The following is a 22,742-nucleotide window of genomic DNA, read 5'->3' on the forward strand; positions in this document are numbered from 1 at the left end:
TAAGGACAGACTACAGGCTGGTTGCTGGAGCATTTGAGGGCAGGGCAACAGGCAGCCCTTATTGGAGCCGGGCATCATGAGCTGGACTTATGGCAAAGCTTCAGGAGCTGGGGCCTGACCTACATACAGGCCAGAGGTACCACTGAAAGTGTTTAAGTAAACAAGTGACACAGGCCGATATTGAATCCTATTGGATGTGGCCGTGCAGAAGGTGAATTTGAAGAAGAGGAAAGTAGAGGCTGGGATTTCCCAGGTGAGAGAGGCCGAGGGCCTGAATTGGAGCTGAGGTTGGGCAGTGACGTAGGGAAGGAAAGGGGCCACAGGCTCCTCTCAGATGCTTACAGAACATACGCATGGTGCAGGTTCCACATTCCCCTGTAGGTGTGTGACTTCTTGATGAAAATTGAAGGTGATTTCCTACCATTACCGTTTCAGCATGTTCTCAAAACTTTTAAATGTCATCTAGCAACTTCCCAGACAATCCTTGTCTGAAAGGTTTCAACCTCTAGAAATTTCCTGACAAGTGTATTTTAGTAGAGTTACTATAATGCTTGTTTTTGGCTGCCTCCACCACTATCCAAAATGAGAGTCTTTTGGCCACTGTGCTATCTGTGAGCGCAAAAAACATTGCTGATTCTGGGCATGGTGTATTTCATGCAGCCAGCTGCTGTTAATGGATATATAGAGACAGTTATGGCCTAGTGCTAAGCCAGTGTGGTCATTTTGTTATTGTTCTTTTTAATTAAAGCGCTAATAGCTTAGCATGTAAGTACTGTCTCTGGAGTCAGAACCCTTGGCTTTGAACCCTGGCCCCTCCACTTACTAGCTAGGGCCTCAGATATCTCTGTACTTAGTTTCTTAATCTGTAAAATGGAAATAATACCTACGTCATGATGTGGTTGTGAGGATTAAAGAGATAATAAATGTGGAGAACCTGGAACAGTGCCCAGCACATAAGTATTCATAATATTTCTGTTGATGACTCAACATTCACCTCTAGCTTGTGACTTGAGGGTCATTTGATGATAATAAAAAAGACAATAATTAAAAGAGATGTGATTTGAGTTGTGTAGAATTTCATTTCTGGGATCACCCAGTGAATGAAAGTTAGATGGTAAGCTCGTTCACAAGATGAACAGTGTCTAAAATAGTAAATCGAAATATTGGACCCTTGTTAAGGAAATGAGACAATCATGGCCACAGATGCAATCCGGTCAGAAGCTGTCTGGGGAGCACCCAGCAACGGCAGTGCTCTGGAAGGGGGCTGCTGCGGGTGTCAGGGAGAGAGAAGTTGATACAGCTGCCTGCCTGGTAGCAGCGGTATATTCTATTTCACTCTATAGATTTCATTGCATTTGGGAAACAGTATTTGTTTCATCTGACGAATATTAATAGGATCTTTGAAATGCATCTTTTCCTCTTATTTGTATTATTAAAATAATCTATTCTTTTGGTATTCAAGAAACTGAGCGGTGAATCACATATTTTAATGTTCAAAATAATACCAAGGTCTAATAGGTCTTTGTCCTCATGTCTTGACCACAGCAGGTAAGTATTAGATGTTTAATGAGCAACATTTTTCAATTATCCTAAATTTTGAAAGACAATTTACCTTGGTAAAAATGTCAGTGAAAGCTCAAAATAAGATTAAAGACCCATTTTCAAATGTTACCTTTTTTCTAATTCTGTTGGGGTTTCCCTAATGACTTAGCATTCATTTCTAGTTCATACAGTACACACACTGACTCATTGTACAGACTTGCCTCATAATCACAAAAGACTTTCTTAACTACAGATTTAAAAAAGCAGCAGCAGCTAACTAATCTTGAATGAGAGAGCATTTTTGCACAGAAAGATACTTACTTTTTCACCAGTGTGCATGAGTTACGTTACTCAGGGTTTCTGGAGAATTTATTTTCTTCTGGGGTAAGGGATGTTTTCAAGGAATCTCTTTGAAAGGTTTTCAACGGTAAATGTTGCAGAGAAGTTGGGAAACAATGACTTGATAGAGACAGGTTCCCTTTTAATGTGTGCTGATCAGCTACCAACTCCACTGTCCTATTTATAGCCTCTGGACTTGGCATGGATCCAGCTGCAAAGAAGACACCAGATTCTTCCTTAATTGTGTTAATGTATTTGAGGTAGAAAGTAGTCACTGCCTTCTCTTTTCTGCACAAAAATGTCTGGCAGATGGTGGTTTGAGATTTTCAGGCTTTGGGATTTTTTTTCTTTTTAATCAGTCGTCCTAGACTGTCTTTATCCCAAACTATGATTTTCTCTTTACTGACACCACATATATAATCTCCAATTGGAAAGAAAACATTTAATCTGTTAGTTCATCTTTTAGAAACATCATTTTTAGGCAACATTAACATCTGTGAGTTGAACTCTGTTCTAGGTTACTTACTGTCTTGTTTTGCTCTTTGCTCACTAGTTTGCAGCGTACATCCGGGCAGCCGTCCGCAAAGAAAAAGGGCTCCCCATCCTTGTAGAACTTCTGAGAATGGATAATGATAGAGTGGTTTCTTCTGTGGCGACTGCCTTGAGGAATATGGCACTAGATGTTCGCAACAAGGAGCTCATAGGTATGTTCTGGTGACCAGGTGAGCTATAAGGAGAGAATACGACTAACTACATTTATAAAACTCTTCTTTTGATTTAAAAAAATATGACATTTAAAATTATTAGCAACGGAGTCCTGGTCCTGTTTTCTTTGCATATTTGGGCACCCCTGCTGTCTATTCTTTATGACTAGTCCTTTTCATCAAAAGGCAGATTCATTAATTAAATCTTGATTAAGGAAGGTACATTTTCAGAAAAGTTAGCAATTTCACTTATACATTACAACACTACTTAATAGATTTGATGTCTCCATTTCCTAAGAGAGATTCATTTCTAGAGAAACAAAATAAATTTTACTTCATTTCTGAGTCTTGAGACTGATACTTCCAACACTACAATGTTCTACATTTAAAGAAAAAGAAACCACGCAAAAGGTTTGTAGCTTTTCCCTCTCAGGTCTGTGTAATTGCTCAACCCTAGGCAGAGTAGACTCATTGTCCCGAGGCCATTTCCATCCTAGGGCAGGGTCGGGACTAGGGTTAGGCAATGAGGCACACAGGATACAAAATTTCAGGAGGCATTTTTACCCTCAGGTCCACCCAGACATAGAGTTGAACCTGAGAACAGGCGCCTCTTCAAGTTTTGCACCCTGGGAGGCTTAGCTTGCTTGCCTCCAGGGCATTGCCACATCTCAAGCAGAGAGTATGGAGTGAGGAAGAGACCAGAGATGGTCCAGAAGACCTCAGGGTAAACCTTGGATCTGCTACTCACTGGCTATGGAACCTGGCGGGGTGGGGGGCGGGGGGGCAGTTCCTGTACTGAGCCCACTGGGCTCCGTTCCTTCATCTAAGTAGAAAACTTCCTCAGCCCATCTCTGGAAGAGAGCTGGCGGTGCCTGCTGTCCTCATCCTTCCATGGGTGTGCTGTGTAAATGAAATGAGAGGGTGAGGCAGCTACTTATAAACCGCCAAGTGCCTGGCCAGCCCCACAGCTGTGGCAGGTCAGAGGAGAGGGAGGGGAAATTTCATAAGACTTCGTGTGAATTAGTAAATATATGTATATTGAACTCATTAAAATGCATCCGTCATTAGAGAGGGAGGGAGACAAAAATGAAGATAGCAAGAGAGGGAAAGAGACAATAGGGCAATAATGTTTACCTTAAAGAGCTGCTGTGAGGATTCACTGGCAACTTAGAGAAAAGCCCCTCACACAGTGCCTGGCACAGTTGCTATTTTAAATTATCGCCTGGGTTAACCTACTCTTAACACACCATTTCTTTGAGTCAAATCCTCCCCCATGGAGAGGAAAGGAGCTTTCCTGCCCTGTTCATACAGTCTAGTGCCTGCCTGATTCCAGTAGATGTGTCGTAACTCTTAGTCCACACACTTCCTTGAAAGAAATCCTTTAGGTCTCTAAAAAGATATTTTTAAGTTATTTTTGTTAAATTTTTATTAGAATTTCTTATAAAAGAGCACATGTAGTTTGGGAGTTCTTAATGCTAAAAAATGAAGGGTTGACACCTAAATCTGAAGGGAGGAGACAAAGGAGAGCGGAAGGTGGAGGGCCAATACTCCGGAGCCCCAAGTCTTTGAACAGCAGAGTGTCAGCCTTCTCTCGGTGCATCCCTGAGTTGTCTCTGAACATCCCATCTCCCTTTTAAACTTCCACGAGCATTTTCCCTCTCCACTGTCGAGTATTTTTTTACCCACCTGGAGCACTCTTGCCCTGTTTCATGAATTACTTTTTCTAGTTTCCCTGTAAAGAGTCCTTCCTTCCTAAGAGGTCTGAGCTCCTCCTGGAATCAGGACGTGACTCATCCACTTCTCTGACCCCTTGACTCTCCTCATGGCCATTACCAGCACTAGCAATGGACTGTCTCTTCAGAGCCATTTTTCTCAAGTAAACAAAGTTTTGTCCCTTCACAAAAGTTACTGCATATTCCAACCAACCAAGCTGTCTGGAGCCACAGGCTCTGTGGGATCCACAGGGCTCACTCACCAGTGCAGTGATCTGCCTTATCCCACGAGTCAGGAGTACAATTTAAAGCTACACCTTAGCAAAATGATAAATTACACATCTTGGGCCTTTCGGGCTTTTGTGAGTATTCGAAATCATCAGTGCTAACTTACCATCTGTTCTTAAAAACCACATTTATCCTCTGGCTTACAGTGTCAGGGCAGTTTTTCCACTCTTCGTAACATTGTGCTGGGAGGAAGCCGGTCTCCCCTTCTGCGCACTGTGACTTACGCAGCATGCAGTCATGGCTCGTCTTCTACTACTTACCAGTGTATGTAAATAGGTCTTTAATAAAAGCCCATGTATTAGCTGAGGAAAGAAAAAAAACTAAGAAAATATTTACTTGGGCTGTAGTTAATTTCTTTTGTTTGTAGTGCAATTATTCCAGTTTGTCACTTGGTAATTGAAATTGAAAAAGCGAAAGAGAATCTCTTTTTAGAGAAGAGTAAGAGAAATTGAATATCTTAAAGATATACTTCAGTAGCTAGCGGATTCCCAGCCTGTCCTATCAAGAACTTTATTATTATTATTATTGTTATTATTGAATCACTCCTGGGAAGTAACATATCCATAATTATAATACCAAAATTATACTTGTATCTTCTTTAAAAGAAACTAACATGTTGTCTTCACTACTGATGTCAGAACAGCTGATACATACTCAACTTAATAAAATGTGTAACTTTGCATAGTTCAAATGGTAAGATCGAGAAAGATTTAATGATAAGTATTATTTGGTGTCGTACTTTGTCCAGCTTTAAACCTTATTCAACAAAAAGTTTTCAAAAGCTGTTAAAGGAAACAGGTATTTTTGATGCATAAGCATTGAATCAAGAATTAAATTTACTATCATAATTCCTTTATTTCTTTCTGTAATGAAAATAGTTGAACTAAAGCAACTTGATTTTATATACTGATTTACATTTTATTTCAGCTATTTACAATATTACAATGTTTTATAAACCAGTCACTTCTTCAAGTGACATTGCAATAAATGTTACCTTTCCCCTTATAGTTAATATTTCTCATTTTATTCTTTGCTATAGTTTCTTTCCCTGTTATGTTCTCTTTTGAGGTCTTGTTACTAAGAGACTACACAGTCACAGTCCTTCAAGAACAATAACAAAAACCTTCTGAAAGTAGAATGAAATCTTTTGCATTTGGCAGGTAAATATGCCATGCGAGACCTGGTGAACCGACTTCCCGGAGGCACAGGCCCCAGCGTGCTGTCTGATGAGACCATGGCGGCCATCTGCTGTGCTCTGCATGAGGTCACCAGCAAAAACATGGAGAACGCCAAAGCCCTGGCCGACTCCGGGGGCATAGAAAAGCTGGTGAACATAACCAAGGGCAGAGGAGACAGGCAAGTTTGCTGCAAGGAGACGAGATCACAAGCCTCTAATTCCTGGGATGGTCCTGTGAGAAGGGCTTTTGTCGAGGATGTGTTTCCTATTGGAAAGGATGTATTTCTGCATTGTTTTGTATGCCAACAAGCTAACCATTTTCAGTGGGTTTGCTGGGACAGGCATTCACAGTCATATGGCCCTTTTTCTGGTTTTTACTGTATTATAACACCTCAACATTCATTTTTGTCTCTAAAGTCACATTTGGTTTTGCCGACCCTGGAAGAATCAGAAATGCCATGCTGAGAAAAATCCGGGAGCCCCGTTTCCCTTGCACCTTGGGCTCTGCTCCAGGCCTGTTCTGTAAGAACATCTTCAGTCCTCTGTAGAGGGGTTGATTCCTCTGCAGCTGCCTAGAAAATATTAAAGTCACCGCTCTGCAGCAGGGCCTGCTGTGTGGCCTCAGGATGTGCCCGGGGTTTGCATCCTGCGTTTCCCTTTGCTTCCGGGTGACACCTAATTGATGAAGCAAGAAAAGCAGGGATCAGAGAATCAATGACAAAAATAGAAGGTGTTTCTCCTGGAGCTGTAGCATGACTATGAATTTGTCTTAGTATCAACTCAGAGATTCCTTCAGAGGAAGTGGAAAGTAAGGCTGCTTGGTGCCTGTACAACACAACAGAACAGCAGCCACACAATCCTAGTAAAATGGCCCCTCTCTCCCCACTCTCCACCCTCTTCCCCCGCTCTGTTCTTCGCAGCGCTGCTTCCCCCTGTAAGTTGTTACAGCTTTCTCCGGCTCTGGCTCCCCCAGCAGCGGGGACTTTGTCTTGTTGTGCACTGCTGTACCCTCTGTATCTATAACAAAAAGCCTGGCCCCTAACAGGTGCTCAGTAAATAATTATTAATTGTCTGAGTGACAGTTAATTCTAGAACTTACTATGCCTTGTCATTTAGGTTATACTTTTGAAGGAATTTCTGAAATATAAGAATTACGTTACAAAATTTATTCTTCCTCCAGAAACTACAGTTATCAACATTAACCGTATTTCCTTTCAGTCATTTACTTATGTATATTTTTATTCCATTAATAATAAAAATACACACTCTCATTTTTATTTTAAAGGAAATGAAACATTACAGATAAAGCTAAGATTCAGTCCATTAACTCCCCCTCCAAATCCCCTCCACTGGAGAGGTACCATAATCACTTTTTGTGCTCTTAAAATTTTGTTACAGCCTTCATTTGTGAAAGGCAGACAGAGGAGCTGGAGAAATCCCAAACCAGTGCTGAAACTTTGCATAGTAAAAAAAAGAATTCCTCACCAATTTCTTTTTTCCAAAGAGATTCAGAAAGTCCTACATCAAATCAACTTATCTGCTGAACACATACTTACCTTTCCTTATCATGTACTCCCCGAGGGCGTGTTGCCTACCCCCTGTCTGCTGCGGCAGTGAGCAGAGCACACAGCAGCCTCTGCCCTCGGCCAGCTGTGTTCCATGGGTGAGGGAGGCGAGGCATCAACTGAGGGAAAAATACACTTTGGCCTGTCGGATGGTGGTGAGCAGTAGGGCAAATAATACAACCAGAGAAGGTGATAGGGCGTGGCAGGGTAGAGAGAGGAGATCACAACTTTAGACAGGTGGGTCAGAGAGGCCTCAGGGAGACTGTTTTTTGAACACAGACCTAGGGGAGGGGAGGAAGGGAGTGGCATGGTCTCTGAGGGAAGAGCAGCACATCGGGCAGAGAGAACTACATGAGAACGGCCCCAAGATGGAGAGTGTCTCGTGTGATGAAGCCAATGGGACCAGAACAGAGCAAGTCAGGGGGAAAGGAGGGGAAGGAAAGTCAGCGTAAGGACTTGGACTTTTACTCTGAGTAAAACCGGAAGCCATTGGGAGTGTTGAGCAGAGGAAGGGTAGGATCTGACATTCCTTAAAGGTATCGTAGTGACAAACCATCCCCCCAGCTAGAGACTTGCGGTGTCAGCAGTTGGGGTGGTGAAGTGGTGGTCGGTTCTGACACGGTTGAAAGGTAGGGTAGCGGAATTTGCTAAAGGGTTACATGAGCACTGTGAGAGGAGCTAAATGTCAAAGGATTCAAGGTCTTTGGCAAAAGATACCATAGGATGGAATTGCCACGTAGCTACATAGGGAAGCCTGCAGGAGGAGCGGGTTTTCGGGAAAATCAGGAGTTTGTTTTAGACATACTACATTTGAGGCATCTTTTAGACATCCACCTGAGTGTCTGGTCAGCAGAAGAATATGCAGAAGTTCAGAATAGAGGTCCTGGCTAGAAATACAAATTCGGGAGGCATCAGTGTATAAATGGCATGTTCAGAGAAGTGGCTGAGAGCAATAAAGTAGTAGATGGAGATACATAAGAGGCTCAAGGGCTGATGTCCCTCCTAGTTAGAGGCCAAGGAGATGAAGAGCCAGCAAATGAACCCAATAATGAGTAGCCAGATCATTCAGAAGAAAACCAGGAACATGTGGTATCCCAGGAGCCAAGTGAAGGAGGTGTTTCAAAGGTGAGCACATGCCACATGCTCTTGTTCAATCCAGTAGGAGGAGGGTTGAGACTCCAGTGGAATATAATATTGAGGTCATAGGTTTAAAAGAAGATAAGATGAAAGAAATTGGGGATGAGAATATATAACTCTTTCTAGGAGTTGTGCTGCAAAGGGGAACAGAGAAACTCCCTTGCTTTTCTCAGGAGTCAGGTTTCTGCTCATAGAATTTGTCTCTAAAAATACCTTAGCCTAGCTGTTTGTGTACCTGGCGTGCCCCTGCTTTGTCAAGTGTTTCAGGTAGCCCTTGGAGCCAGGCACAGGGTCTGCCTCTCTGCCTCTGTCCCCGCTGCCTGGCACTGAAAGACAGGGAGATGAACAATAGCATGAAAGCCAGGACCCTGAGAGTGAGAGGGCTGGGAGGCGTTGAGACCCTGTGAGTCCACCGTGGGTGTCTGAAATTTCGTTTCTGTTCGTTTCTTTGAAGTATCTCCTTGCTCTGTGGTCCATTTTGAAAACATATAATTTAGAAAGGCATTGAGTGGGTTGGTTTGACCTGGTTCTGCCCTTGACTTGTCAGGAACACTGACTGAGAAGAGGAAGTCTTGGTGGGAGGAGGGGTGGAGGAATTCAGAAATGCCCTACCTCCAGGAACGGAGGGGGCGAAGCCCCGAATTTCCCTTTCCTCTGCCCTCACCAACCTCAGAATCATTAGCAACCCAGACAGCCTGTTGTGAGAAGTGGAGACAGTGCTTACCGCCAGCTCACCTCTCTTCCTGTATTCAGGAGAGTTTAATTGGGAAGATAAGGAGTAAAAAGGGAAATCAGATTTTGGATCCATGTTGTATATTTAAAGTCAGTTTTCATTGTTAAAATGAATTCTGAAGAAAGGTAGTCAGCCATCCTTATGCCTGATTCCCTGAGCACTGCTCCACCCCCAACAAATGAACCCAAATGAACAACAGATGAACCCGGGGGGGAATCTGAGGGCCTTTGCTGAAGCAGGAAGCTGCATGTTCCTCTTCACTTACTGGTGAGGCCACCGGTTCACAGAAGCAGCCCCAAGGATGAGCGGCAGTGACTCAGGGGAGAAGGGCTTACATAGAGCACTTTGGTTCAGTACCATGTCTTCAGAGAGGGGCAGTAGTAACTGACCGTATTTTCTACATCAAACAGAGCACATATGTACATTTGTTTACATGGAGGTATAAATGATAAGGCAATGAAGGTGTTTTATCAAGGCCTAATAATGGGGGGAGACATACTAAATTAACTTATGAGGGTCCTCAGACACTCAGGGTGTGTGGTCATGGTCACATTAATCCAAAAGCCCCAGCAAAGTTAGCGCCTTGGTAGACATGAAGAGGAGTGGCTCGGGGCCCCTCTCATGGGGAGGCTGAAAGAGGCTCTCAACCTAGAGGTCACAGGCTCATGCCAACCCTCGCTTCTCACAGCCGAGCTGACTGCCTAGGAGCCTCACTTTGGTTCTCACCACTCCTAGCCAGCCCTGAACTTAACTGACTCCAGGGTGCACCTGCTTCTTTGGTGGTGTTTTCTAGCAGCGGATTCCATGCCATCTGGTCCTTGGAGAGACGGCCTCTGGGCCACTGGTTTGCAGCCTGAATCTTTAGGAGCCTGAGGCTGTGCCGCCCACAGTCATTAACATCCACTCTCTCTCCCTAGATCTCTGAAAGTGGTGAAGGCAGCAGCCCAGGTCTTGAATACATTATGGCAATATCGGGACCTCCGGAGCATTTATAAAAAGGTAACTTACAAGAATAGCTCTGGCATAATTAGCATTCATCAGAGCACACATCCATAATCATTTATTGTAATGAAATGTCATTATTCATTTTGAGAGGTTTCTTTTTCTCCTTTAATTCCACAGGATGGGTGGAATCAGAACCATTTTATTACACCTGTGTCAACGTTAGAGCGAGACCGTTTCAAGTCACATCCTTCCTTGTCTACCACCAACCAACAGATGTCACCCATCATTCAGTCAGGTCAGTGGGTAAACTCCGCTTTTTTGGTGAGAATGTTTGTGTGACAGATTTTGTTTCTCGCCCAGATAAGATCGAACATAAGCTGATTAAGCCTGTCATATTCAAACAATCCTTGCTCCTCCAGTCTCTGGGAACCACGTGCCACTGTAAGCAACAAACTCACTTTAGGAATGAATCCTTTCATTTTAAAAGTTTATGCAAATTTACACCAACCGCAATGCATACAAGTATCTCAGGGCCCTCCATCCCAACTCCTCCCCCAAGATTCTGCTTCACTAGGTTTATGAAGGGGCGGCCCAGCAATCACATTTGACAAACTGCCCCGGGGATGCAGGTGGAGGAGAGCTAGGAGCACAGTTTGAGAACCCCACATGTGTGCCTGAAAATGGTTGCTGTGCCTGCCTGCTGGCTGTAAGTTTGGAATCTCCTCCAAAGTGATTTTGAGTTTTCTGGGTGAAAACTCTTTCATACGAGGTCCCTTAGACAGGATCTTGATACGCACAGCCTGGGAGAGCTATGATCTCCTCCTACACCTTCCTCACCAGTTAAGCCTCCATCCCCTGGCTGCATTCCAGACCCCCAGCCTCCATGACTAATGGGAGCAGGCCCTACAGGTAGGTTTACAGGAATTCCCTTTGATTTGCTACCTACTTATTGGTTGAGTTTAATTTGGTAGAAAGAATGTTTTGAGATTCAGACTACTTTTTTTTACATGTAAGGACGGAATATTACTACCAAGTTAAGTCCTATAAATTTAATTCTTAACTAAATGAAACAGGGAAAGTAATATTCTTTCTTTGACTATAAATCTCTCATTCTGACATATAAATATTATCAATTGTATTTGACTGTGCTACAACTGGCAGTATTATTTCTCATGTGGATATACGTGTCCAAGAAGACTAATATGTGACCAGTGGTTTTTGTCACATAACTGGATGTCTCCACTTGTACTAGGAACTTTTAAAAATTATTTGTGCCCACAGTTATGGTGTGTATTTATATCTTAGCTTTAAATTATGGGTTGTCCTCTTCAAAGAGACCTGTGCCTATTATTTGACATCTTTGCCCAGCTCCCAGGTGTCGCCTGAGGCTGTCTTCTTTTATTAAAATGCTGAGAATTATTTAGGGACTCAGTTAGGGATAAAAGGGGAAGTAAGAGGGTTGGCTGCGTAAAAGAAGGCATATATACAGACAAAAGAATAATTTCAGACAGATAAAGACAGTTACTAAACCACAAACTTGTTTATATTATACACACTAGACAGTGTTGCTGAGCCCCGTCCAAGTTCCTAGGTACCTCTGTGGGGTTTGCTCAGAGGTAGAATATAACTCACACTGTTTCTCCAGTTACTCCAAGGACTGATTACCCACCCCTGAGCACTAGTGTGGAAGCTGTTGGTGGGCACCTCTGATGTCTTGCTAATGTACTTGTGGGAGGCAAGTGGGTCTGCTGTCTGTCCTAGCACCTTCTAGAAAGTAAGCGAGGTGAGTTGCACATGGACGCTGCCCATTAATGCTCACTGCCCATGGATGCTCACCCTTGTTTAACGCGGAGCCACCCTGTGTCAGAGAAGTGGTATTTTAAGGAAGAACTTTCAATGGCAGTCTTTCTCTGAAAGCATTGGTGCATGCAAACCCGCTGGTGGTGGCAGGGTCTGGGTGCTGCTGCTTTCAAGCCAGTCAGGTGGATGGGTGACCTCTAATTTATAATTAACTGTAGTGCAAGCAAGATGATCTTTGAATGAGAAAAAAAAGATATGCAGTGTTCTCCTTTCATGCAAAAATGTCCAAGAGGAGACCTATGTATCCATAAAATGTTCGGCTCAAGCTGGGATAAAAAATCTGGGCCTCTGTGAGCCAGTCTTCTCAGCACCGTGAGATTCGGGATGAGCTGAGCTTACTGAGTTTACATAATTTCCCTGATCACCACAGCCAATCACCATAAAAAGAATTGTAAATTTTATGGGCTGGGTACTCTTATTCAAACACATTTGAAGATGCAGATATTTTTGAGACAATTAGAAATCAAAATATCCCAGAAAACATCTATTTATTTACTGAAGAGCTATACATAAAGGGTAACAGATGGGTGTTTTCCAGGCAGATGAACCGAGCTCATACAGCAGGAAATGGAACTCTTGTGTGGCTAGTCGTTCTCGCTCACTGTCAGGGGCCTGGTTGAGGCACCCAAGGCAGCTGTTGGGGAACCCTGCCTGACCCCTGTGTTGTGCATCCCCAACTGGGCAGCCTGTGAGCTCAGGTTTTGACAGCGCTTCCCAGTGGCAGTCCTGCAGGTCGCCTTCCAGTTACCGAGGGGCTGACTGCTCTGCAACTCACAGCGCTGCTCAGAGCTGACTTTTTAGCACCAGCTGCACGGCACTTCTAATTACTGACCTTTGTTTTTCCAGAGAGGGTTTTCCAGGGGCACTGACAATCTGATTTCTGTTTCTTCTCCTCTTTCTCTCTCCCTCCTGCTTTTGCCTCTCCCTTCAGTCGGCAGCACCTCTTCCTCACCAGCACTGTTAGGAATCAGAGACCCTCGCTCTGAATACGATAGGACCCAGCCACCTATGCAGTATTACAATAGCCAAGGGGATGCCACACAGAAAGGCCTGTACCCTGGTAAGATGCCAGTTGGGTGTGTGATAGAGTACCTCGAAAAGCTGTGTGTTCCCAGGCACTCGGCCGGCAGCCTGGGAAATCACCCATGCCTACACTGAGACGGTCCCCCCAGCAGCAAACCACATTCCAGTCTCTCTGTTTCCCGCTTTGGGGGGCTGTTGCCTTTTCTGCTTGTTATAAGTTAAATAAGCTGAGGTATAGAGCACTGCATCCGAATGAGAAGATTTCTGGCTCCCCTGCTCCCTGCTCAAGTGCGGTCTCTCCCTGTATGTCCCAGTGCATGAGAACCCCAGCTCTGTGCCACTTTGCAGGGCCATATCTCCTAGGCCGGCCTGAGAATGGAAGAGTTTGAATGAATAACAAAATGTATAATGTGATTCTCCTCAGAGTGATTATTTTTTAAGAATAACAAAAATAATGTTATCAGTATTACTATTTTGTGTCCTATTCTGAAAGCTGTGCATATACTTGATTGAAAGAATGCCAACCCGAAGAGTTACCAAGATTTCCTATTGTCCCCATTCTCAACTACCTTGCATATTGTAACTACTTCAGAGGTTTCAAATAAGGCAGTGTGAGCTATCAGAAAAAAGTACTCTTTTCTCAAAAGACCTATTTATTAAAAAGAAATAAAAGCTGATGGCAACTTAACTGCTGGGGGAGCGGTCTCAGTTATGCTGTTGTCTTTGAAATTGTGATTTCACAGGACTGTTTACTAATCGACTGTTGTTACTATGGCAATTAATAGCTCAGAAAATTGCAGATGCTACATTTCCAACATCAAGCTCTTTGCAAAAGAACTGCACATTCAAACGGCAATGCATTGTTACTTCAGATTTGCAGCAGCCTGCTTTATTTTAAGATTGCCTCCTTAGCATGCACACCCTTCTGTATCTTTGCTTGCTTCAATAAACTAATTTGCCTCAAGTATGTTTCATTTTCCTCATTAAAAAAAAAAAAAACAGGTAACAATCTTCACTAGCTTTAACAATAATGGAAGGGTAACCTATGACATCATCAGCATCAGGAGTCTACTGTGGACTCTTGAAGACTACTAATCACGAGGTTCTTTTTGTTTTAAAAGTAAAAAGTAGTAATATGGCAAACAAGATATGCCTCCATGTGGCCAGACTGCTCAGAACACACCTGTGCCTGCTCTTGCTAGGAGCTGGGATTTGGAATCAAAGCTGTTTTAAAGGCATGGAGCTTGCTCTCATGTTTCCCTTTCCCCGTCTGACCCAGTGTCCTAGCTCATAGCTTTGGAAAAGTGATGTTCCTCAGCCTAAAGGAGCAAGGCTGCTTTTCAGAGCCAGCCAGGAAGATCTTCAGGTGTGACCAGTGCCCTAGGATGACCAGGGGTTGAGAAGAAATCCTTTTTGGATAAGCTATGCGTCGGCATTGCTTTTTGGTGAAGCACACACAGCCTATTCGTTAGCTCCTACAGCCCTGGGGTAGGCAGCAGCCAGGCTAGGTCCAGGGAGCCCAAGATGTCCCAGTCCGCTGGCCCCGGGGAGGCAGGCTACGTCAGTGCTAGTGAAGGGAGCCCACGCAGTTTAATGGACCAGAGTAATGAGCTCTAGTTTTAATTTCATAAAATATTTTCTTACAGGCTCCAGCAAACCTTCACCAATTTACATCAGTTCCTATTCCTCACCAGCAAGAGAACAAAATAGACGGCTACAGGTGAATTTGCAATATCATTTTTACAGAAGGCCGATTAGCAGGCATCAACACAGTAAGGGGTCCTCGCCGGTGACCTCCCAGAGCTGGGCCAGCATGGCAGGGGCTGAGGAGCTTTCTCTGGGGTCTTCACTCCTCGGAAGCTCATCGTGGTTTAAGCAAATCACTTGCACAGTAGCCTCATGGCCTTGAATAACCAAATTGGTGCTGCTGAGACCACCATGCCACTGATGGGAACCTGCTGTGAAGTCTTTGACTCATATTCTTTGTCCAACAATTTCCTTTCCACACTGTCATTTTCCCTGTTAATCTCTAAAATCTCCTCCGTCCTCTGGGTGGGGAAAGGTTGGTAAGCACAATCCATTTTCTCATCTCATGGTTCTCTTCTTTGTGCACCTCATTTGCCATCTTCATGACTCCCTCCCACTCAGGCCCTCATGGTTTGAAAACACGTGAGTCTATGGCCAGGTCTCCCTTAGTCTCAGAAGTGGAAGTGGCCTCAGCCCTGCTGGAGGGAACCCCGCAGACTGTACCATTCAATCTCTGCTTTTATGGGGGCCCTAAAATTCAGGGTGGTCCTTTATGATGTCATGTCCACCTGGGTCATCGGCTATCTCCTCTCACCTTCCAGTAACACGTGAGCGAGTGGGGTTTCACAAGCAAGCCTGTATCCCGTCTTTCAGATAAGGATTCTCCAAAACCTCCCTCTATTTCATCACCTTTTCTCTGTAGATGGAAGGAAAGGAACTTCCCAAGTTATTCATAATTTATACTATAGTTTTTTAGTCAGGAGATATATTCTCAGAATCATAACTCTTAAATTACAAAGAGAATTCAGTTCTGAAATTCATATAATGTTAGAATACATTTAGTTCCAGAATATGATGTTGATCATCTGTGCGTAAATTTGTCAAATCTTACTTGGTGAGGAAATTTGGGCATGATCAAGAGGAAACAGACATTAGAAAGACATGACAATTTTTCTCCAAACATATTTGAAGAAACTGATATGAGATCAGAGATAAAGACAACCCGAAAGGAAATGGGAGCGGGTGCCCACTCGTGGTTCACCTTGCTTCCTTATAAACAAATGTATTAGCCTTGGCTTGGGGAAGAATTTTCATTTAGAATTAGATTTACTCATGTGTCTTTTCTAATTTTACTGCTCTTGTGCCTAGAGATTGCTTATTCTTTTAGTAGTACAGCAGGGTTTCCAAAGTGCAACTGTTGTTCACCAGACTACATATTTCTCTAAAAGTGAGGAATGGACTCAATCTTCATTTCTGAGGTATCTGTTTTAAAAGATGGTTCTACAGTTGTACAACTATCCAAAGCCCAAAAATCCAACCCCCCAACTTAATTCATCACGTGTTAATGGTTCCCCTGTGTCAAAGCAATAATCAAGGCTATCCTTACCTTGGGCGTGCCCAGGTAACAGGTCTTTCCACCCCAGGGCACAAACTGGGCCTCTGAGGAGGAGGAGGAGGAAGCTAGCCTGGGGCTATCTTTGGCTTTCCCGAGGCATCAGTTTCTACAGGTTATAGGACAGGACTTGAGCAAACCGCAAGCCCAACTGTAACTATAATTCAAAATACTTCCAGTCTATCAGTAAACATACAGTATGTACCAGAAACAACTTTGAACCATAAGTTCACCAAAAAAATTGAATATTGCTCTAAAATGAAGCAGGAAGCCCACACTAATTTTCCTTTAACATGTATTCCCAAAAATTGCTTTGATTTATTTGCTTTTTCATTTTGTCAACAGCATCAACAGCTGTATTACAGTCAAGATGATGCGCAGAGAAAGAACTTTGATGCATACAGATTGTATTTGCAGTCTCCTCATCGCTATGAAGATGCCTATTTTGATGACCGAGTTCACTTTCCAGCTTCTACTGATTATTCAACACAGTATGGACTGAAATCGACCACAAATTACGTAGACTTCTATTCCACTAAACGACCTTCTTATAGAGCAGAACAGTACCCAGGGTCCCCAGACTCGTGGGTGTAGCATCAAGATGCTCAGTAGAGGAACTCTCTTTCTACCGTTGTTTGGATTGAGATGAAAATTCCGTTGCGCTGACTTGCTGATGAAATGTGAAAGTGAAATGGAAGGAACGAGTGAAGAGCTTTTTTTTTTTCTTTTTTGAGGAATTATCAGGGAAGTGAGGAAACATTTGAGAGAGAGAACTTTCTAAGCTCTAATTTAGGTGTTAGGTCTAATTACTTATAGATTCCATAGATTGGTGAAGGTGTGGGCGATGTGATGAGAGATTGGGAAATGGGTGAAAGGAGATGGGGTATGTGTAGGTCAAATCAAATTAAAAATGATTTTTTTAATGTGAATAAAGTTATGTTCTGATAGTTTGTACAGAAAATGAAATAAAATGGATGCCCTTCATGTTTTATTGCTATTACTAAATGTCAAGATTGTATGCTATTATGTCTTGTAAATTTCTTTTGTTGGTGTAAATATGGAAATGCCACATTGGTTAAGTGCCATCATTTGTAATGCAGTGTGTCATTTGAAAAGAGATTTGAAGAAACTGACAACTGAGAAAACAAATGGGGAATCCAATGAATTGTTAGCAATTAAAAACAAATTACATCTTTTGTTTTTAAAAACGAGTAGTGTACCTTTGAAGCACAAAGTCCAGTCGGGTATAGCAGCGCCATGGCCATTCCCTGCCTCTTTCATAGGACACTTCACTGCCATTTTCTATGCACATGAAAGAGAAATAAATGTGGAGATTTCATCCTTGGGAATTTGTTTCCTGTTCTTTTTTTAGTTTCTGTGTGTAACACAGAAAAGCAGATTTAATATGCAGTTCTAATTACATGTTGGAAACAGCTTAAATATATCCAACTATTTTGGACTTTTCCTAGTTTTATATAGTTAATAGACTTTGTAAGATGGATGATATCAAAGATTGAAGCTGTGGACTCTCCTCCTCTTTATCTGTCTTAGTATTTTTTATTTCTTGGGATCTGTTTTGAATCTAATGCACCTTGCTATTTTGTCTTTTTTTTTTTTTTCCAAGCTGCTATATGTGTTTAACAACTATTCGCTTATATCTGGCAGCCTGGCCCTAACTAAATCAATACACTCTTTTTGACATTTGTTGAGTAATTCCAGGAGACATAATAATTTCAGGGTTAGAGACAGGGTAGGGGTAGGCAGGAGTCTTGATAATACCCAGGCAGCATTACTTGTAAGCTTTTCTTCATCAGTGAAGACAATGAGGGGGACCAGCTCCAAGAGGCCCAAAGTCTAAGGCCTTCCCAAATTGCAGTTTCCACCTTGGACCTTACTTGGAAAACAACTGATGTGGCAAATCGAATCCAGAGGTGTTGACTTAGTACGTTCTGCAAACATGATACAAATCATAGATTAAAATGTACATGCTTATATGTGTGTATACAGAAGGAGACACAAAAGAAAAGTGCTTGCTTGCTTTTGGACTACAACCCAAGATCAGGAAGCAAAGTGAAATGAAAATTGAGCATAAGCAAGAAGTTTCCTAAAATCGGCCAGTTGGGGGCCTTTCTGATGTGAAAGTTTCTGAAATGACACCTGAGCCATTTCCCACGGTCAGACCACCCAGCTACCCCTGGGTGAGCTCAGAAAGCAGCCGTCTAAACAGCAGAGGCTGCTGGATTTCCCCGAGGAACTGGCATCAGAACTTAGATGTCTGGTACCCCATGAGCTTTGAATCACTGACTTCCCTGAGCCTGATATTTTGTGACAGGGTTCAAGGCCCGCTTGAGGAATCCAGAATACAAGGGAAGCTGCAGCTGGCCTGAGCTGATTAACAATAACTAACTTGCTTTTAGTGACCTCGTTAGTCTTTGGGGTAGCTTAGTGGACCCAGGTCCCCCATTCTGATAACATTTCAAAACCTGATCCAAATTTGGGTTGCAAAGAACTGTGTGGGCCTCCAGCCAGACAGTTGGGGTCAGGAAAGAGGCCTGTGGATGAATAGTGTGCTAATCAGATGCCCTCAAGTGTTCGTCTCTTGTGACCAGAGAAAAACTGCAAAAGGAGCCTGAAAAATGCAAAACTGTACCATTGATCAAAAAACTGAGCCCACTCTTCTCTCTAAATTGTAGGAATAAACAAGGTGTACTAAAACAAAGTTGACTTTTTATTGCTACTCTAATCTCCCAAAATAACCTGCAGAATTCACCCCTTGGTAAGAGTTCTGGAGTTGTACTCAGCCAGCGGTTAAAACACTTCCACCCAACCCTGCTGCTTGAAGTTGAACTGAGCCAATGTTGGTGAGCCCAATCCCACATCAGAATCACATGGGTAGTTTTCACAACTAGGAGGGTCCCGCCCTGACCAGTCAAAACCACAAGAGGTAAATCCAGGCATCAGTATTCTTGAAAACCTCCCTGGGTGACTGCAATGCTCAGGGCAGAACCACTTGGCCTGCACACCATTCCCTCACTCCTTCCTCCCCTATGACCTGAAAATTTAGTGTTTGGGTTTGGAATGGGGAGTTTGCCTGGAAGAGAGTGATGGAGATTTGCAGTGTTGTAATTGAGATCTTAATTTTTGAATGTCATAGATGAAGGTTTTTTTTCTTGTTAGAGTATATATCTTTTGCTGATGCATACCTTTTAAAAGTTATGTCCTTTGAAGCTCATGGGTGTTCCATGAGTGTAAGAAATGATGACCTCACAGACCCATAACTGTTCTAGCCTTCAGTTGCTGGTGTTTGGTCGTCTACATGATTGCTGATTCCTGCAGTGAATAGTTTATCAAGCAGTCACTGTGTGCTATGAGTATCATATACGTTATCACTTAATCCTCACAGCAGTGTATGATCTGTATTAATATCCCATTTTACAGATCCTGAGGCAAACTTGGAGAGTAACTTGCTAAAGATGACACAGTGAATAAGTGGCCGAAGCAGGGTGAGTTAGCTCTACAGTCTAAACTACAATGGCAATGTTTTGAAACTTTACTAATTTGAGTTCCAACTGAAATATTTCCTGAAAATTTTTTCATCATTTTCTTAAACTTGCCAAGTGAACCTCTATCAATGCTCTAAAGGAAAAACCATAATTACTTGCTATAAACACAAAGTAACCATAAAAGTGAATATTTATGTCCCTGCAACACCAAAATTCATCTTCCAAAAGTGGTACGTGAACCTCATTTTGGGAAATAGGCCCAGATCACTTTGACACGTGTGATTATTTGGTTGGCCTGACAACTCCCCTTAAAACACTATTGTAAGTCATGTCTATGAAACTAGGCCCATTCAAACAAAATCTGCTGCTAGGTGACCCTCTCGTTTGGGGGCCTCAGCGATACCTTTGGAGGAACACATAAATCCCCTGGATGGTGGTCTTATTTTCATGATCAACCACATATAAGAAAAATTTTGGAAACATCGCCATTGCTTTCCACTTACTAGATATTTTAATTGTTTATAGCACCATTATTCATAATAGCCAAAAACTAGAAACAACCCAAATTTCCAAAATAAAAGATAATTTGTGATTATTGATGTAGTGTAATAATAGCAATAAAAAAGCATGAGCCACAGATACAATACCATGGGTAAAAACATGCCATCAAATAACACGGATTAAAAACGTGAAAGAAAGCAGACACAGAAGAGTATACGCATGCACACACAGACGCACATACACTGGATGATTCAATAACAGTCAAAACTCATGATAGTGATAGAAAATCAGAATGGTTGTTGCCTATGGGGAAGGGTATTGACTAGAGAACTTTTGGAGATAATGCTATATCTTGACTGCAGTGACTCTTACGCACACGTATATACATCTATCAAAACTTACCAAAATGTGCACATAAGGTTGGTGCTTCACCATACTATGTAAAATTTACTCCAATAAAAAAATACTAACACTTCAAAAGTCACTAAAAAGAATTGGGAGACTTCCAGCCAAGATGGAGGCATAGATAGATACACTTTGCCTCCTCACACAACCAAAAGGACAACAAATTTAAAAACAAAAACGACCAGAACTGCCAGAAAATCGAACTGTATGGAAGTCTGACAAGCAAGTAGTGAAAGAAGAAACATTCATCCAGGCTGGTAGGAAGGGTAGAGATAGGCAGCCGGGGCAGAAAGGATGTGCAGCAAGGCAGCTGCTGGCAGATGGGGCAGTCCCACATTTGTGTGCAGATAAATTGGGAGGAACAACAGTGGAGCAAGAGAGGTTGCACAACCCAGGTTGCCAGTGCAAGGGAAATAAAGCCTCAAAGCCTCTGGCTATTAAAACCTGTGGGGATTGTGTCAGCAGGAGAAACGGCCTCACCAAAGAGTTCATTGGAGAGACCCACAGCGTCCTAGGATGTACACAAACCCACCCACCCGGAAATAAGCATCAGAGAGGCCCAACTTGCTTGTGGGTAGTAGGAGAAGTGACTGAAAGCCAGCTGAGAGCTGAGCAAGCTGCATTGTTTCCTCTCCAACCACTCCCCCACATACAGCGCCACAATTCAGCAAAGTGGGTTGCCCGGTCCTGGCAAATACCTAAGACTCCACCCCTCACTACATAACAGGTTTGCCGAGACAAAGAAATATGGCCCCAATGGAAGAATGGATCAAAACTCCAAAATTAGAACTAAGCAATGAAGAGATAGCCAACCTATCAGATGCACAGTTCAAAACACTGGTAATCTGGATGCTCACAGAAATAGTTGAGTATGGTTGCAAACTAGAGGAAGAAGTGAAAGCTATGAAAAGTGAAATAAAGAAAAATATACAGGGAACCCACAGTGAAGGGGAGGAAACCTGGACTCACATCAACAGCTTGGAACAGAAGGAAGAAGTAAACATTCAACCAGAACAGAATGAAGAAACAAGAATTCAAAAAAATGAGGGGCTTAGAAACCTGCAGGACATCTTTAAACGTTCCAACATCCAAATCATAGAGGTGCCAGAAGGAGAAGAGGAAGAGCAAGATTGAAAACTTATTTGAACAAGTAATGAAGGAAAACTTCCCAAATCTGGCAAAGGAAATAGACTTCCAGGAAGTCCAGGAAACCCAGAGAGTCCCAAATAAATTGGACCCAAGGAGGAGCACACCGAGGCACATCATAATTATATTAGCCAATATTAAAGATAAGGAGAGAATCTTAAATACAGCAAGATGAAAGGAGAGAGTTACCTACAAAGGAGTTCTCATAAGACTATCAGCTGATTTCTCAGAAGAAACCATGCAGGTAAGAAGGGGCTGGAAAGAAGTATTCAAAGTCATGAAAGTCAAGAACATACAACCCAGATTACTCTATCCAGCAAAGCTATCATTTAGAATGGAAGGGCAGATAAAGTGCTTTCCAGATAAGGTCAAGTTAAAAAGAGTTCATCATCACCAAGCCCTTATTATATGAAATGTAAAACAGACTTATCTAAGAAAAAGATCAAAACCAAGAACAGTAAAATGACAACAAACTCCAACTATCAACAATTGAACCTAAAAACAAAACAAACAAAAACAAAAACAAACTAAGCAAACAACTAGAACAGGAATAGAATCACAGAAGGATGGAGATCACATGCAGGGTTATCAGCTGGGAGAGGGAGGGGAGAGAATGGGGGAAGAGGTACAGAGAATAAGCATAATTGGTAGGTACAAAATAAATGGGGAGATTAAGAATAGTGTAGGAAATGGAGAAGCCAAAGAACATATATGTATGAGCCATGGACATGAACTAAGGTTGGGGGGCGGGGGGGAGATGCTGGTGGGATGGGGGGTGCAGGGCAGAGGAGAATAAAGGGGAGAAAAAAATGGGACAATTGTAATAGCATAATCTTAAAATATAATTTAAAAAATTGGTGATGACATTGAGATCTAATTTTATGACCTAGAATCAAAGCTATGATTACTAGTCTCCCCTGTTGAAAACAAACCCAATTTATATATTTCAAACCTTACAAAACATTCACTTAGAGTGGTTTCTCACACAGAAGATTTTAGCACAAGATTCTGCATAGTTATACA

At 42.6% G+C, this 22,742-nt stretch overlaps 1 protein-coding gene across 12 annotated transcripts in view; it reads left to right on the forward strand.

The window, feature by feature from the left end:
- Positions 1 to 17,513, forward strand: part of PKP4 (plakophilin 4) — a 239,995-nt gene extending 222,482 nt beyond the window's left edge. For 9 of the 12 annotated variants that reach the window (XM_053918693.1, XM_053918695.1, XM_053918696.1 and 6 more), the window contains 7 exons: positions 2,435 to 2,585; positions 5,746 to 5,941; positions 10,115 to 10,196; positions 10,320 to 10,437; positions 12,934 to 13,062; positions 14,672 to 14,745; positions 16,510 to 17,513. In XM_053918693.1, the coding sequence (XP_053774668.1) occupies positions 2,435 to 2,585; positions 5,746 to 5,941; positions 10,115 to 10,196; positions 10,320 to 10,437; positions 12,934 to 13,062; positions 14,672 to 14,745; positions 16,510 to 16,758 (999 nt within the window). In that variant the 3' untranslated portion in view covers positions 16,759 to 17,513. The remainder of the gene's footprint in view (positions 1 to 2,434; positions 2,586 to 5,745; positions 5,942 to 10,114; positions 10,197 to 10,319; positions 10,438 to 12,933; positions 13,063 to 14,671; positions 14,746 to 16,509) is intronic. The other 3 variants (XM_053918698.1, XM_053918699.1, XM_053918700.1) reach the window with 2 other exon arrangements.
- Positions 17,514 to 22,742: the final 5,229 nt, after the last annotated feature.

Source organism: Desmodus rotundus, chromosome 2 (assembly GCF_022682495.2).
Source record: "Desmodus rotundus isolate HL8 chromosome 2, HLdesRot8A.1, whole genome shotgun sequence".
NCBI classification, from domain to species: Eukaryota; Metazoa; Chordata; class Mammalia; order Chiroptera; family Phyllostomidae; genus Desmodus; species Desmodus rotundus.